A 19,702-nucleotide genomic window follows, 5' to 3' on the forward strand; every position below is an offset into this window, starting at 1 on the left:
TTATAAAATTCTCATTCGACCTAAATCTTCGGACAAATTTAACATCTTCTGGCGATAATATTATCCTATCTACGTGATAACAGAGATAATCTGGTTAAAACACACACGGCGAGTCTGTTTTATGAGACTTTACTGATATTTGAATGTCATACGCGTACCAAATTATACCTATATTATTCTTTACTGTATCTAAGTGAAAAAAAAAACGAAATATTTGAATGAATTATTTATAAAGTAATTTACGCAAATCACCATACGCATAATAATATAAACTTATACAAGAAAAATAATATTATGATTAAATTATGACACATATTACATTTTTTTTATTTTGCGAAATTAAGTAAATAAAATTACAAAATTATTTCGCACTTTAGTTTATATAATAAAAATATTTTATAATACTTTTATTATGCCTACTTTTGTATGATTGTACACATAACTAATAGGTTAACATTTAGTTACAAAGTTAAGGTTATTTAAGTCTTAAACCGGTTTTGTAATCTGAAACTCTTAATCCACTTTATCAAAAAGATAACAGCAGAAACGCATACAAAAAAGAATTAGCAAAAGCCGAAAATCGTTTTTAAAACATACATAGGTACCTACCTACCTTTGCTTATCAACCATCAGACTATGCAAACGCCATGAGAAAACATTTGATAGCAAAACTAAAACAATTTGACTCACATTTAAAGGAAATACTTACCTTTATTTCTGAGAGATGTGCTACATTCGTATGCAAATAAACAGTCGTATAATTATCACTATATATATTATTAAACAAAGATGCCGCGTCTTTCTTTTTGTTAGCGACAAACTCATAAACTACTGAACAATTTTTTGTACGGTTTTGCCAATAGGAAGTGTGGCTTATGAGAAAAGTTTAGATCATTTATGTGATGGGAAAATTTACGGAAATATTCCATTTGTCGAAAAAATTACCAAGACTATCAGGAACCGAATTTAGGTATATAGAGTTTGTTAGTCCATTTGTTATTTATTTAATTTATCTACCTGTTCAATATTAGTCCTTGGTAAGTACTCACGTATGTAGTGTGTTACATATATTTCAAAGGGTGATTCAGCTGGTTACTCTTGCGTTCTTTTGTCTTACATGAAAGAGCACGCTTTGTCTCGGATGATGAAACTCGGAACAATGGCTTATTTATTTGTTTACGGATCAGAACGCAGATACTCCTTGTGTGTGGGAGTGGTCCAGTTTAGTAATATACCTAAACAAGCCTACCTTTTTGCCGACGATTGTGTCCATATTTGGCGGTGTAGTGTGATCACTTCTTTGAATTCAATTGATTCTCGAATTCTATTTTTGTATCCGTTTATTGCTTTAAGAAATTTTAAATGACGCTAAGATAAGTGGCTAATTTGCATGAGTCACAAAAATTGTGCAGCTGTGGTTCATTAGTTGGAACATGTGGTTAATATCGGAACAATATTTTGAAATTTCTTCTTTAGGATTCTGGTTTCTCCTCGCGATTTCGCTCGAGTTGACTGCTTGTGATCTTCCTACTATTCGCTGAGATAAAAAGTAACCCCAAGGATGTTGAATGTTGTGTAATATAATTATAACAAACGAAAATTCGAATATAATTATTGCAAAGAGATAAACTTTGTTTACATCACCATTGTGTAATACTTCAAGGATAAATCAATTCAAATAATTTTAAAGTGCGAAAATTTATGAAATAATAAACTTTGCACTTTCCTTCTATAAGAAAAACTCAGTGACTTTAGATAGAACGATAACTTCGGTTGTTATTTTCCGAACAAAATAGTCTGTTGAACAAGTCACCAACAAATCTTCTTCCTATTGTGTGGAAACTAGTCGGCAATCCAGTCTGAGAGAAACGGGGTCAAGATATTTATTTCTGGGTACACTAAGACTATGACAGTACGTTATGTATAAAGTAACTTTCATTTTATACATCGTCCAACAATTTATAGTGCATGCGATGGTTGCGATAGGATTATAATTTTACGATTCAAGAAACTCTATAAAGATATTTTTGTCTGGGTTTGTAATATGCATTTTAACCAATTAAAAAAGAAAATGGATTAGTATTTTCGGTAATTATCTCCTCTAAAGGACCTACTGTGGTCTGTTAGTAATGGATTCCATGTCAAATAAAATTAATTTATAAGTCTCATCTATTTCACCTATTGAACTCACTTCTAAAAAAAACACTCATTGTATTTAGAGAGTCTACGATTTACGAATAAATTAAACCTAATGGCAATTTTTTATTTGAATTAAACTTACTTGTATTTACATTTTTTGCTCATTCTATCACGTTAATACTGGTTTTATCCGGTTTATAATAATTAATTCTCGAAGATGAAGAAAACGCACCTTGCAGCCGGCTTGTAAACAAGCTGACCGCATTGATAGCACATATGTAAGGGAACCTGTTGTACCTAGGCCGGTTTTTTAGAAATATATTTTTTATTGTGATTTGACGTGCAGCACACAAATCATATTTGCATATTTTGAAATATCAATTATTTGGGTACTCACCAAAAAAATATCAGAAATGTATATTTAATATTTACATATTTTTTTTTAATTTAGAAAAAAATGGGAAATGTGGCCAAGGTACAACATACCCTATGTACCTAGGCCAGTAGTACGTTGTACCTAGGACACATTGAAATTTGGGGGTAATTTAAGCAAATTATCAAGTTTTGTTAACTAAAATCATTTTATTTGATTTATTACAGTACACAGTATTATTACAGTAAACAGTATTTAACAAAACATTTTAAAAATTCTCAAATGATCAACATTTAGAAATGATCAAAATTAAAATAATATTCATAGCTATTTTTATGCTTTTCAAACAAAATATTTAAACAAAAACAACTAACTTTTTGCCACCGTTTCGTTACATCACATCGCTGCGCCTGCCAAACTCCATATTTATGTGTATTTTGATGTTAAAAAAAAATGAATCTTGTGTCACAAATAAAAGAAAAAGTTTTCCAAAATCTCACAAAAGACACATGTGGAACTTGGCAGGCGCAGCGACGATATCACATAATATAATATAGCAAATCAATATACCTATATAGCATAGCAAATGGAAAACAAAATATTGAAACAATTATCTTTACCTATATATAAATTATTATTTCTCTCTTAAATTTTAATCAGTCATTTGGACTAGCTATTATAAAAACAATATCAATAATGTAGATATATTATTCAGCCTTAAGCATTTAGTAGAAATCCCAGTACTTCTGTATCTCTGGAACATAATAAATTTCTCTGTTCTTGTTAATTTTTTGCGGGGTTTCAATTTTTTTACCAATGTCACTCATCGGGTACAGATTTAAATCCTCTTTTTCAGGCCATTTCCAGTTTTTAAGTGATTTTTGCATCGATTTCTGAAATAATAAAGATATTTAATTAGGAATATTATTACGTAAATGTGAAATAATTTAATAAAATATTCTCCTGGCCAAAGTACAGCATCCAGGTTGTACCTTGGCCACTGGCCAAGGTACAACTGATCGACAGTGACCGAGGTACAACACTACTCCAACTTCACTAAAACGGTGGATTTTATATAGTTTAGAGTTAAGTATCTCGTAAGTTTTTTATTGTGTTGAGACTTGTAAAATCAAAGAACCGATAGCATATAACAGTTAAGTGACTATTAGAAAACTTTTAAAACTATTAGACTTCAAAATATATTAGAAATACTTACTTTTTCACACAAAAAAGTTTCAGCGTCGATAACACCAAACACCGGCTTAATGGCGGTATGCGACTAACTACACATTGAATAGTCTGTAGTGACGTATCGAATACCATAAACAGTAGAATTTAGTATCGCGCGAATATATGAAAACGAGCCCAGTGGCCTAGGTACACATAGTGCCAAGGTACAACAGGTTCCCCTACATATAAGAAAGGAAAACTGCTTTTCACCGAGTTCCATTAAAGCACAAGATTGATGTTCGGCGGCATAAATATGAGCATGTTATGCTTGTAACTGTACACACCTCAAAGGAAAATTAATGTCTCTTTTAACCACCTTACATAGCTGGTATTTTGCTATCTCAAGCATCTCGAAACGTGTCCGGATCTAAGGAGTTTGGAAAACTATGGAAAAGGCCTTTGACTAGTCAAGAAATGGCCGACAATTGAAGTCAAAAATAGCTGGATGCAAGTTAACAGGTACAAGCGCAAGGGATTTATAATAGGATAATGAAAACTGGTTTTGAAACTTTCAAGATCCGCAGCTGCCCCTTATCAGCATAGTGTCAACGAGGAATTAAACTCATCGCCACCTGCAAGCTTCTCATCGGCTAAAGGTTGGCTGCTCAGTCCTTCTCCAATAAATTATTAACTTTATTAAATACTCAACTGACGGACTACCTCTGTAGCTTGGTCGGACTTCTTATCACGAAGTCTCGAGTTCGATTCCCGGGCGAAGTGCTATTGTTCTTCCTAATTTACATTAGATTTTTTTCAATAGTATTCCGGAGTTGGGTAACGTGCCTGGCAAATGGTAATAGACTCGTCTCCTTTTACATGGAATATTGTTACCGACGAAACGTGGGCGTAATGTTTACAGCTCTGCCTAAACCATCGGATGTAACAAGCGTGATGATAAGGTTACGCTTAGAGTATTCAAATACATACATAAGTATGTACTTATATAAATACTTAACATGGACAAATAAGGCAAAGAAAATCGTTTAATAAGATCACCCACGAGGAAAATTAACTAGGTAATTGGGGTTAACTTGTTTTTATCCCTATTCCCTGTACATAAATCATCTGCGAGAAGAAATATTGAAATCATAATTAATTTGTAAGTATATTGAGCAATTATTATAATGTTTCTGTAATATTATAGGTAATGTAGGTTTTAGGCTGTCATTTATGATATTGGACATTACATCTCAGTAAGGGCATTTGGGTAGTTTTATAAATTTCTCTAAGCTCAATTTCGTCAACATTAGGGTAGCAGAGACTTGGAAAAAATAAATTATCTTCTCTACTTAATGTAGTTCAATGCATAATTGCATTAGACATTCATGAATTTGGTTATGCACATCTGCTTCGATTTGTAGTTCGTATAGTTTATACAGTTATAGCAGGTCCATAAAAATAATAAGAAGCAACTCTGTCATTTTGAAAGAATTAAATAGTTTACTTTAAACTCCCTAAGGGTGTGCAAATGGCGGTTATTTATATCTCTACCTCACTTTTATATCCTGGTATTTTGACCTGAGGCGACTGGGGTGCTATTAATACCATTCAGAAGCCTACAAAATTCCGATCGACGCCGGTCTGAGTTTAGGTTACCGGTTATATTTAGGAAAAAAAGATTCGTTGGTGGTCAAAATTATTTAGAACGAAAGCTTTGGCAATTCGTAGAATGGATTTTGGAAGAATACCTCGAACTATTAAGGAGTCTTTCCAAATTGCATTTTTTTCTGATTGCCATTTAACGACCATAGCTGAATGAACTCAGTTATCTTTACGGTAATTAACACGTGCACATGTTGAAGCAGAATCAATCAGAACGAATACTTCACTGACACAGTAAAATACATATAACATTTCTGTACCACTTTGGTACCAAAAAAATAATCAAGAAGATTTCTCAATTATTTTTTGTGTCACTTTTTAATGCCATTGCTACATTGGATATTACAACGGGGCCTTAGCGACCAGTGATGGGCATAATCGACCTTTTCTAATGTTCAACTTTGTAACTTTTACATTCCATTATAATCTGTATGCTGACATTGTATGACGTACAACCATTAACAGTTAGTGGAATATTTCGACAGTTATAATTGTAGATCGTTTGAGCGTGCGTTTAAATCCGGTGACGGACATATTGAAACCACGATGAAGGATACTTACGTTGCTTGGTATGAATAAAAAGGATTAGATATAATTATGTGTCTATTAGTCGTAGTACCTTCCTTCCGTTGTGGTGTGGATGGCGAGGCGACGGAAGCGGCTGCGCCGGCCACGTGACTCACATGACCATCACGCACGCGCACATACAAGCACACCACTCGCCATTGTCTACACACAGTACACACTCCATATACCTCATTTGTACCATAGGTGAAACAAAAAATAGGGACGTCATTTATGTAAGTATATGAATGAATACAGTCACATTAAAATGGATAGTAAGTAGGTATTGTGTCCAGTTTTGAATAGAATGAACCATTACTCACACAATGTTCCTGAGCCTAACAATAAATAATTTGGGCATGTCATCGTTTGTTTGTGCAAATCTATATAAAACTTTATCTAATCTTATAATAAAGAGACAACAATTATTATCAAAATTACAGATTTACAACAAATTGATTCAGATATTAATAAGTTGTAAAGATAATTTCGTTAATATAGAGTTATTACATGACCTGTTGAAATATAAAAAATATTATCTTTCTAGTAAGTAGGTAAGTAGTGTACATGAGCCTGCTCATGTTGAGCAAATCTATAATACTGATCATAAAACTTTCTTGCTTAAAAGTGCCTAAGATTGTCCACTATTAATCTGTAAAAACCAATTAAATATAATATTTAATAGAGCTCAAGCGTATTACTTCAAATATTTAAGGTGAAAACGTGTATTTCTCAATGTTATTATTTGTTATTTGTATCCAAGGTTCTTTAGTTTAAACTGTCTGGCTCTACCGCCACTAAGTCTCAACAAATGATATCACTAACAACTGTATGTATTGTAAATTGAATTTAATTTACACACCGCAATGTAAGCACACTAGATTGTTTTAATACAAAACATTGGAATTCCTATAATCTACATTATCTTCTTTGATAAACATTGCCCTCAGTGTTATTTCCTTACTTTATACACTAAGAACAAGGGCATGTTTAATGTGTCTCGTGTAAACGTGTTTTGATGATTGCTCATTCATTAGACAGAGATTACATGACCAAACATCACACGTTTTATTTAGTTAACACATTTCGTTCTAAAAACATGCACAAACGGTTAGCACCCACGGATTTTCCATCACAGCATCAGAAAAATGAAACAAATTTTGTACATAAATACGTTGTCAATACATTTATTATCAAATGCTATATAATATCAATACATTGTTTCAGTCATTTCAATATTTACAAACATGACATTGGAAATAACATTTGCAGTAAGCAAGTAGGATTCTGTGTACGATACAAACATTATTATTATGACTTTCTGTTACACAGGTATATACATTTTTTGTCGCTGTCCACTTTGTAGACAATGCAGTCCCTACAGTCCTACACTATACAATAAGTAATGAATATGAGAGAGCTCTGGAAATTAATTAGTTGAGAGCTATTAGAGGTCTAATAGACTTCACACATCAATCATAGCACGTACCAGACGGCTACTCCGGACCGTGCTTCCAATAATTTAATACTGTTTTCTATTCACAATCGAATCACTATAACAAAAACCGATTACGAGACAATAGACACTTATTATAAATAGCATTGTCATCACATATTTTTTAAAGATGGACTTAAACATAATAGTAAATGCGCAATAAGCCTCACATGGTTAAAGCAAAACTATCTACAACTATAATAGTGATATCTGAAGTAGGTCTTTTAAATGTAACAATAAGAACTGATTAGTGTATGGAATAAATAACACGAAAAACACAAGCTTAGTATGTGTATGCAAGTTTATGTGGATGTAGATCGAGATTCAGCGGCCGCAATCGTGATTCGAACGGATGCTAGGGATGATCGATATATATCGATGTTGAATAAACATCGATGTTTAGCTGGAAAACATCGATGTTTTAACATCGATGTTACGACTTCAATATTATCGACACATCGATGTTTTATGATTATAAAACATCGATGTTTTATATTCATAAAAAAATAATAAAAAGAAAAAATTGGGCGTCATCTAGCGTATTTCGGATGCACTACATTACATGACTGACACTAATTGTCAATAAAATCGGATGATGCCGTATGAATAGTTACTTCATTACATTTCTTGACCGATAAAAAAAAATACTGTCAGTGTCAGGTCTGCGTCAATTCAATGTTCGCGTCAGTCTCAGTCGCAGTCGACAAAAGATACTGGGATTGTTAATATTTTTGTTTAACTTTTGTTATTACAATAAGAAAACATCATTTTCATAAATATAATAGACGCTTTCATTTTATTTTTAAAAAAACATCGATGTTTTACAAATATCGATGTTTTTGGTTCGATGTTTATCGTACATCGATACTTTTGGTTCGATGTTAACATCGATGTCAACATCGATGTTTTCTTAATATCGATCATCCCTAACGGATGCGACGAAACGAGAGCTGAGCACCGTTACCTGCGCCCGCGCCGCCGCCGACCGGCCGGACGCGGGGGATGCGCCGACCTCATGCCTCCCACTGCTTATAAAATGAGCTTGACTCATTTGTTAAATGCCCACAAACCAATACACGAATCGTCACCCAATTTCAATCCCTTGTTCGAGGTCATTACCGCACTCCAGCCCCCTAAAGACTTATTGTTCTACACTCCTAATAAGCAATTAACTCTAATCGTCTAAGCAGTCTCGATGCCTTAAATTAAAAAATACACTTGATATCACAAAATATATACCATAGCGCGTGAATGCACTCACTAGTTGCGTTTCCATGAACAGAACCGTCCTTTGTGTCCATTATAATAACCATGCTGCAACCACAACGTGCGTTAAGGTCAATCTTTATCACGTAGCAACTCGGATTTTGCACTTTTTTCATTACCGTGGAAAGAAAAGTTTGGATTATCCTTTTGTTTATAAGCTTTGTCCAGTTTAGCAGATGGGGGATCGTTTTCTACCGGTGCAACAACTGTTGTTGTTCCTGATGTTATAGGTGCAGGGCTTATGTTTTCACCTCTACAAAACTCTTGAAGCCAAAGTTCCGAATTGTACGAAGGGCCTTCTCCTCCCAACTCCGCTGGTAGTATATCCAAGGGTAGAGCATCATGAAGCGTCGATAAATTGTTTCCATGCAACACTATGCGTTCTCGCGTCTTCGTCTTAAGATACGGTTTTATTACAGCGAGAGCTGTTTCCACATACCAAGGCTGACCAATGAAATGAATGCTTTTAAAACGGACCGGCATGCAGTCTTGTAGGCAATCGATCATCATTTTCAACACTTTGGCTTGTAAATTATACGATTGCTTGAAGGTAAATTCTGTCCAATCCACTATAATAACATACCCATTGGCCTGATTTTGAACATCATCGAGAGTGCGTTCGACGGTGAGTAATAATGATCTGAAGACGGAAAGCAGAGGACAAGCGCTGGGAATCCAATTGGAGGCGAACATGAGGAGCACACATCGTCCGCGCCGGTCTCGCTGCGCCAGCACGCCGGGCAAACCGTCGGCGAGCGCGCGCAGCACACCACCATCTGCTGTCGCCCACAGCTCGGGGTGCTCGCGCCGGTACTGGTGATAGCGCACTAGGAGCTCGAAACTCTGCTGCACATCGTGTTTGCGTGCGTATAGGAAACGTCGCAGGAAGTTGTCGTCCTGGCATCTACTTTTGTCTCGGAGGGCGAGGTTGAGGCTCGAGTCCACGGTGTCTTTCAAGGCGACGAGAGCTCGTTGTCTATCGCCATCCGTGAGTCGTTTTCTCGATACTTCACAAAGCCGCTCATTCTGCATCTGATGCAGTTTCCAGTCGTATTCGGCGTACTCGTTCATGACTGGTTTTGGTGTGAGTCATGCGTCCTTTCACTGGTGTAACGTGCAGTTGCGCGCGCGCCGCCTGGTGCTCGGGGCCGACTGCGCACCGAGTTCGCGCCGCACGCCGCCGCCATCACCGCTCGTTCATTAAACCGTGTAATGCCTCGTTCACACGCGATAGTTACTCGACTAGCTTCACTCGCCTTATAAACAAAGAATTCTCTAAGTTGCTAGAAATACTGTACACTACGTGAACTGTAACCAAACCATCTGAATAAATTGGTTATATTTTCCTCATATTCTAAACTTGATACCACATTTATGCATATATTATTAACTCCAATGTTATTGTTACATGTATGTACAATGTACACTATATTAGCAACGAAACTAAACCATTTATAGGGGACTTTTCCTTATCTGAACAAACAGTTTTATCTGTTCCTTATCAACGTATTGATTATCAACTTATGTTTTAACTATAGGAAATACTATAGCTAGTCATAGTTATTCATTCATGTTTACAACGAAAGCATTCCAAATTAAAGTTGACCTCACAATTGTTAACCTAGGTACTAAAAAACTAGGTACTCTACTAACTACTATCTACCCAAAAATGCCTCAAAAATTAAAAGAAAAACATCTCTACTTTTCATAGTAATAAACTGGTTGACTCGAATCTATAAACCTAACAAAAATTACTATAAGTATAACATTTTAAAATTCTGGCTAGGACTTCTTCTCTGATTAATAAGACTCGTGGGTGAAATATCTTTACCTGTTGCTCGAAGTTATAAAGTGCAATTGTAGAGGTTTGTATCGGGCTAAGAGCCAGCGCCTACTGTCCTATGCGAGTTGCAGACCAGTAAAAAGACACTGTCGCTTAAACAGAGCATAACTTGCCGAGGCAGAGCGAGTTATAAATAAAAAAAAACTGAAGGTTGGCAGTATACCGGTCAATTGGCTGGCTGGTTTCTGCGATGACGTAGCCGCCGTGCGCAAGAGACGGCAAACGCAGACGAGAGAGAGATAGCAACACGCTTTGTAACAATTATTTCTATGAAGCCTTATACGTAACGTATAAACGGATGGCCGAAAATCGTATAACGTCCGCGCTTTGTTCACTTTATCGTATAACTAGTTGCCGTAACAGGCAACACTTACTACTTATGCCGCATTCATAATTAATACTCGTTACCGTCGATTGTTCCTGTTATTTTCTATTACTTTTACTGCACTTGTAGGTCGTAAGTTCGTTACTGACAGCTGTATAAAATAATTATTTACTGTATGCATGATATAATCGGTATGTATATTTGAGCGAAATTTATTCCCCTGTTATGCGCAGAACGTTAATAAAAAATCTTGATTGTTTTTAATTACGGATGAACGAATAGAAAATTAGAGTAATTTTTTTAATTATTCTTTAAGAATCAACTTATAATATCATGACCACGCAAATAAATAATTAACATACGCACGGTGTAAGTGTTGTAATAGAAATATAAACTGTCTCTATAAAAAAGACATCAATGTCATCACAACAAATAAATCAACGTTTTTTTATTTTTAGCAATAAAATAAGAACCACATTTAAATATTCTTCTTATTATAATATACATAATAGTAAATTAAATATTACAAAACTATATAGATTTTCAAGCCTATTAATTAGCCCAAAATAAAAATATTTCGACGTGGACATCCTGTTTAGACATTTATCACCTTTTAAAAGGAAATGTATCATGTTATTTATCTGGATAATTACTATAAGGGCAATGACTTTTAAAAAATTAACCGTGTCGGTGCATAGCATGGTCGTTGGCCCCTATGACTCGGCTAGGCCGGCGGACGCTCGAGTAAAAATAGACGCACTGGACTCGAGATATGTTGATAGCACCTCTGTACATTAGCCTACTGCACAATGCAATGTTGTGAATTCACTGTGCTATTGTCCGATATTGTAATGCGATTTCGATATTGACTGCTGGTTTATGTTGAGAAATCGTAGGCAAATATTATGAGGTTCTTTAGTTCACCTTAGGTCTCTATCACTCAGCTATACTTTTGAATTTTAAGTCATTAACTACTTAAGCACCGCTGGGCACGTGTCTCCTCTCTTAATAAGATTGGGATATCCTGAGTACTATCACTAGCTAATTGCAAGCTTACGACTTCTGCTACCCTATAATAGCATTGTATTTCCAATCTTAGATACTTTTCATCTGGAAATCTGTTTGTTTGTTTTTTATTGTCAGTTAAATACACTTAACTATCTACGAATCTTGACAATAGGAAAGTCGTCCCTAAAAGCCTCAGAGTAAGAACGCTTAACCAATCCCTAGTACGGCCGATAAAAGATGAGTAATCGTTAACTGACGTTTGAGGTGATTGCCACTGTACTTAAGAAAACAAGTTTCACTTAACGTGATGAATTAACAGGGAACAGTCGTCAAGGCGACAGGTAATAGCTTTGCATTAACCATTATTCTAAGTAAAAAAAACTTTAACTGTGTGTACGAAAGTAGAAAGATAAGAGATAACTTTGTTTAATTGTCTTTGTTTCTAAGGAATAAAAACTCTGTTGCGACGTAAAGTTAGAATACATTTTAACTGTAGAGTGAAGTCTCGATGATAATAACAAAAACAAAAGGTTGTAATAGTTCCATTTCAGTAATTACTTTTATATTCTAAGGGTGTTCTAGCATAAATAGGGGGCGGTTAGGCCTTTCAGTCTACGCGAGTATGTATAACATAACATATACTATAACAGTCTTTATTACTTTTAATTGTCGATACTATACAAGTACTTCATTACAATTTATAATATATTCTATTCGTCTACGTTCGCATCATTCGTAGAACATACGAATATTTGGGCATCGAACCGACAATCTCCGCGCGCTGTCTTATATACTGCACAACGCTCCTCATGAAAATATACTTGTATATTGTTATCATATACTAAAGATAATTTCAATAAACAACTGCAGTAAAAACTTACGTGCCCTTACTTTGCGACCACATGTCAGTCTCTCACATAAATTACCGACCAAAGTGGAGACATTAAATTCGTATGCCGATGACATTTATACGTCACACGAAAAACATCTCGTCACAATCACATACAGAATCTTAAACCAAATATGGTGATTCTGAGAACTTGCATCATTGAATATCATTTAAAATTTTTCCTTAAAAAAATATCTTGAATTAGTTACGAATCTTGGACTAAATCAATTGTGTTGTTTGATACTTCAGTGACATACAAATCAATATCAAGTTTAACTATGTAGATCGGAGAATCTTACCAATGTAAATATTATTATATTGGTTTTTGACACTTTTTGTATGGATGCTAGTTATAGTTTTAAGGCAAAAATACCTTTTCTTGGTTCTGAATCTCACTCCGATTATTCTGCTACCACGCTTACTTAGGAGAATTTGTTACTTGGTTTAATATAATACCGAATATATGACACCCAATGCGACAAGTAGAGTCATGGCGAGCACCTCATCCATCATACTAACTCGTATTTGTGAGACGCTACAGTATTTTTCAATATTCCATACTGTTTAATATTCAAGTAGGTATTCTTCAAAATGTCTATGAGTATTGACGCCTGCACTACGATCATCAAAATCATATGTCAAATTATAAAATTATTTCTTCTAACATAACCATTCGACCATAGTACTTTTAACATATTTATGAGAACAATAAATCGTGCATGCTATTAAAATAGTTTTATTTGTCAACATTTCACACGTGTTCACAACTAAAGGTAATACGACAAAACAAATGAGTCATTTCTTAATAGGATTGCGCCTATTAACATTAAATTCAATAACCACGACTATAAAGGCATTGACCTTTCAACTAAGAAGGTTAAACAATAAGCAAATTACTACGCTATTAAATACAAAACCCTTCTTAAAACAGATTTACGACAGAAAGCCTATAAACGAATAAACTAAATCTAGTTCACTACAATCAATGTCGTTTATCAAACATAATCTGAATCAAAATACTTAGTACTGAACAAACGGCCTTCAAACTACAATCACATCAAATATTATTACTTACACTCACATGTATGAAAGTTATATAACTGTTACATTTTCCAAATCGTATATACACATACTTTTTAAAAAGATATCAAGTTTCGAGGTATATTTTTTAGAAATAATACCTCCTTAATCCTCATTACGTCTGAAAAGGGGAAATGATTTGTTATAGGTGAGACATTTTTTTATATTTTTTTATATTCATAAAAAAGGAAAAATACATGAAGGGAAATCGGACCTCTCCCTTTTTCAATCATTTGGACAAGTGAGTATGACATATAACGTTTTTTTAATACAGTACTTACTACTAGAGGATTCTTTTCCAGTTATGATCTACTTATGTACAAATTTCGTGATAAATACTATCCTTAAAGGATCTATCCCTCAACTTATTCGTAATTTTCTTGAGAAGTTTCAACAACTAGACAGAATGACTTTGTAAAAAAATCGTTGAATAAAATTATCTGATGTTGGAAATATCCGGCACTATGATCTTTATCTGTTCATATATCTAATACTAATACAATATTGTTTACATCGACCAATCATCATGACATTTCCTACAATAAATGACAAGTAGACGATTCTCTACCACTATCTTATATTATGTCAGGGAATAAGTCTTTTCGCATTGTAGTGTATGAACTTAGAATTAAATCTCTTTGACTTCAAGAATCAAAAATGAATACACGGTTCATTAGGTCATAACTTTTAAACTCTCGCGTTGCATGTTTAATGTATAATAGAATACGTTAACTGCCTGGGACCACGGCGAGTGCAACCTGCGCCGAAACGTTAGGCATTTTAATGGTTCATTAGGTTTCTTTCAGTGAGCTCGTGAGGTACCCAAATATCGAGCTTTTTTGTGTAGAGAAAATATTTTATTACAAGTTCATACATACTATTATATTATTATAGTTAAAAAAAACAGCTATAGAGAAATTTCGTATGAAAATCTACTATTTTTTGCAGTATATTTTAAATGTCAAACTCTCGATACTTGATAGTATCGACTGTAAAGAATCGCGCTTAATACCAAGAAGTGAACACGCGGCCCTTCCAGAGAAGTCGTGATCTAATTTGTTGTTATACAATGTGTCTCAGAAAAAATGTAATGGCTCTGTGTAATAGGCAAAAAGATATTTGATTACTGAGTATAAAAACAACCTGTAAAAAACAAGCAATCATCGTCTACGTGAGTCCCTAGTGTAGTAACTTTTTTATAAAAAGGTATAAGGTCCTTCTCGAATGAGTCATTTGACATAAAATAATCATAGTCTTCTCTTGGTAGAACATAATATAGGTATTGCCACATGGTTCGATATACCTAAGGGATAATATTATATTGAGGAGAAAATTGATGTAGGTAACTGCTTATAAGATAAAATTTTTGTTTGTCATCATGAGGATAAATAAATGATTTTTATTTCATCACATAGTTAAGTTGCATCAGATTCTGTCTTTGTTTTTTTAGCATCACGTGACGTGAAATAACCTTGTGAAATTCATACGCTTGTATGCTCCCCTTTTTATTAGACTCTACAAACTAGAAGCACAGTATCCTAATTAAATGCTTAATATGACTTTAAACTTCATTCTCTAATCCTTATAATTCTAGATTTTTACTAGTAAAAACACAAAATCTCAGATTACAATGAGATAATATTACCAACAGGGTAAAGCTTGAGAGCAAAGAAAATAAATTAGCAATGAACTACATATAACAAAACTAACAGTTCAACAAGTCATATTTTCACCTTGCTAACACATTGCAAACTTCCCTGTCCTTTTGCATAACATTTACTCAGCAAATATCCAAATAATGTTAGGCAAACACATCGAGTATATAACAAAACGTATCGTTATCGATTCCGAGAGATAAATAATGATAAGCTGACATTATCGCTATCAGTGACTTGTTCATTTCCAATATTACAAGTCTCATGCTGCGTTTACATCGGTTTTCAATAAAGGCTATTATACTGACTTAAGTTCTTCACGATATTACAATATAAGCAACTAAGTTCATAAATTATATTCTTAAAACATTTTTATACGCATACCTATACTTACCCGAAAATTATGATATTCTGAAATGATTATATAGCACACTAGCTGACCCACGCAACTTCGCTTGCGTCACATAAGAGACAATGGGTTAAAATTTTCCCCGTTCTTGTAACTTTTTTTACTGGTACTCTGCTCCTATTGGTCGTAGCGTAGCGATGATATATAGCTATCAGATAAATGGGCTATCTAACACTGAAAGAATTTTTCAAATCGGACCAGTAGTTCCTGAGATTAGCGCGTTCAAACAAACAAACAAACTCTTCAGCTTTATAATATTAGTAGGTATAGATAATTTTAGGTCTTAGAATTTAATATAGAAAAGAGTCTATATTCATAGATTTACTTACAAACACAATTAAATACAAACTTACTTGTTCTTGTGTTCGATATACGGTTCGTATTAATGGCAACTTACGTATAACTTGTTTGGAAATGTATTATTATTTTCTTGTACTAGTTTATGTCCGCGGCTTTGTCTGCATTTCGATTCAGAGGAGTGAATTATTTCCCGCTTGCATCTGTGCATAACTTATAACTACAGCAAACGTGTGCCTATATTATATTTACATCGGGTTTTTGGTTACTAAGCAAGAGCTATAAAGTTGGCATTGGTCTTAAATCCAACCTTAGCCTTAATCAAAGCCTAACTTATATAATATACATATAATAAATCATATAACAGATAACTATGTAGGTATTTTTAGTATCAGGAAGATACTGTTATCTATGTAACTCCATTGAGAAAGATAATAGAAAGTGCAGCTAATGGCTAAACCTTTGTCAACAAATTATAATTATCTTAAGAGAATACTAACTCAATGTCAAATATATATAATGACTCAGGCGACTATACTATCATGCTTAAAATATTCTCAAACCAGTAATAAAGTAACATCATATAAAAATCAAACAAGTAAACTTTTAAAAAACTACAGACATTTTTTTATTTGTAAAGGATATGGTTTCCGCATTTTAAATATGGCAAGACTATTTTGTTTTCCTTATCTATTTTTCTTATGTCTTACCAATAATTCCGATGTAAGTGTGAAAATATTCGTACCTAGCTATTCCAATGTATTCATTATAGCAATGTTTCATATGCTAAAATGACCTTCGCTTTTAGGTTAGACGGATTCTACATACTTATCTATTTAGATAATCAAAAATGGACTTGCTTAAAATAACAATATAATGTATGTCGTAACATTGCGAAACCTGTCCAATTTGCAGCTTTTTAAGCGATTCATAGATAACAAAGAGACATTCTCAGTTGACTCTCGCCTTGAACTTGTGCAGAAACTTTATGATTTTAAAAATAACTTTTATCACATTGAAATAAAAGTTGTTTTGATGTTGACCTTGGAATTTGCAAAGCATGATATGCATATTCAGTTCGGTCATGATGTTAATCAATACGACATCAATAGGTGCTGCACAACCGTTTCTAATATACAAAGTGAAACTACAAATTGGTGCAACATTTCAAATGCTTTACATACTGGGTGATCTAGATGATCGCGATTCTTGCACTGTATTTAACTTGATGTTAATCTATTCCCTGCACCGATCCACTACGAGGTTAGAATGCATTATCTTATCTGATGGACTTAATTATAATCGAGTTGAAATACTCTTGCATGCAAATGTTCATACCTCCCGTGAAACCCGGAGAGAGCGCGCATTCAAGCAAGCAATGTGGCTTTGATGTTCGTCGCCCGTCAATACCATAGATAACGTACATAAACTCACTCATTAATTAAAAGTTATCAATAACCGCCCACGCGAACACGCTTTTTCTTCCCACCTTAGACTAAATGGCTGCCAATCTTCATTTAGATCTAATCTTTATCCTACGCACGCTATTGTGTAACAATTTATTCAATTGAAAGTGTGTTTAAAAGTTGTTCACGCCTGTCTATATTCACGCTCTTCTCCATTTGTAAGAAGAACATCATTCGAAATAAGTATAACTTTACATAAACACAATTGTACCAAATAATAACTCTAATTTTATAATTATCGATCATTTTTGGTCGCTATTTATTCAGATTTAACAACATTACGGGTGATATTACTTGCCAAACTTGTCATTAGCTATATGGGGGTTTATTATACGTAGCAACCGTTGAGTTGCACAAAAAGCGGCCTCCACAGCCGGCAAGGCTGTTGGGCCGGTTCCGAGCTCCGATAAATATAGGCTCCACTCGCATACTTTCGTCTGATCAATAGTTAGGGCTCGCGGGATACACTGTAAGAACCACGTACCGAATCATTACTTTTGTTCGAGGGTCCTTATGAAATCAATATTGCTTGCAACATTGTAGATGACTTGTTAAGTTTATGAAGTGGTCAATAACATGAGTTGCTTTACGTAGGATTACATGTTATTATGGTTTGTGCACCAGTTTTCCTTACAATTATACACTACAAAAAAAACGTACCTTTATAAGGAGCAATACCGAACATTTAAGCAAGTTTTTTATAAAAATGCATTATGTTTATGAGAAAAGAGCTGTGAAAAATTCTTTAAAACAGTAAAGAGAGAATATTTTCTCTAAGATATCCAAGTGATTTATTATAATAAATAGTTGACGTTGACTCCCTCGCGGATCATTTATCAATTCCGTGTAATCCCGGCATCACTTGTAGCGAGTCGATTACAAAAATATTATAACAAAACTTGCAAAAACTTTCCTCTTGGTGAGCGAAAAGGTAACAAAAACTGGCTAGAATTATACGTAACTTTTCTGATTGGAAATTGATCCGACTTAGCCAAACCTGTACAACTCGCTGAAGAATAAGGATTCTTTAGTGTTTCCCAAACAAGTTTGAAACTTGTAATGGAAGCCGACATGGCTTTGTGTGAGCCGATAAAAATAGGAATAAAAACTAACCTATATTTACACTGTTTACTAGCATACTACAGATTAAATATAAATGTTTTTGTTTCTTTGTTGCTTACGACAATAATCGGGAGACATTTTGTTCCCAGGATTTCATTTTTTATCAAGTTTCATTCAATATAGTACATCCATAAGACACTATCTAACTTTTGCGAACACTTGTTGCTCTTTGTTAAAGGTTGATCTTATTCTTGAACAACAAATAACTAAGTACTTACCTACTGAAAAGATTTGAAAGCGTAGCTAGAGCTATCAGAAAGCAAGCTTAAGTATTGTCGCTATACCCCTTTGTCCCGGACTTTGTTGCAATATCGTGGTAGAAAAGTAATTTCCTAGGGTTCAGGCCGCGGTGGAAGAAGTTAAAACTAAAGAACCTTTCTAAGTTTTATTTAATTATTTTTAGATGTATATTAATGAGTTGACGACATCGCCATTTAACACGCATGCAATTCCTACCATACAATGCATTGGATTGCAATCGGCAATCCTGTTAGCCACAATAGTACCAACTGTGGTCATTATTGTATATCTCTTAATCGTTCATTATGTTGGTACTACGCTACAAGCCTATCTACGACCATTGAACTAGCTATTAACTACACTATTTAGCTAGATTATAATCAAGCTAATACTCGATTAATATGAATTAAAATGCGTTTAACATAAATTACAATAACAACAGCTCCTTTCTATTTGTAATCGATTTTTTTGTAGTTAAGATATTAATTATCTTTCAATCTGTAAAACGTATTAATCAAGTTTAGTATTAAACATGAAACTTTTTTTAGAATTAGATAGGACGACTGCTTAGAAATAATCAAACCAATGATTGTTTTTCTCTATTAAATCGGTATTAATTTGTAACACAGTGAGCAAGTAAACCCGGTCGATAGCTAGGCAATTAATAACGAATGTACGTAAAGTTCTTAAAGACCCACA

The 19,702-nt window shown here is 34.1% G+C and overlaps 1 protein-coding gene across 1 annotated transcript; it reads right to left on the minus strand.

Moving 5' to 3' along the window:
• Positions 1-8,058: 8,058 nt before the first annotated feature.
• On the minus strand, positions 8,059-9,851 carry LOC142979343 (clavesin-2-like). The gene has a single exon (XM_076124202.1). It carries the CDS (start codon positions 9,738-9,740, stop codon positions 8,742-8,744), a length of 999 nt encoding a protein of 332 aa, XP_075980317.1. The 5' UTR covers positions 9,741-9,851; the 3' UTR covers positions 8,059-8,741.
• Positions 9,852-19,702: the final 9,851 nt, after the last annotated feature.

Source organism: Anticarsia gemmatalis, chromosome 16, assembly GCF_050436995.1.
Source record: "Anticarsia gemmatalis isolate Benzon Research Colony breed Stoneville strain chromosome 16, ilAntGemm2 primary, whole genome shotgun sequence".
Classification (NCBI taxonomy): domain Eukaryota; kingdom Metazoa; phylum Arthropoda; class Insecta; order Lepidoptera; family Erebidae; genus Anticarsia; species Anticarsia gemmatalis.

Excerpts from the sequence above, each read along its gene's own strand:
- LOC142979343 (XM_076124202.1), bottom strand. The coding sequence starts at position 9,740 with ATGAACGAGTACGCCGAATACGACTGGAAACTGCATCAGATGCAGAAT.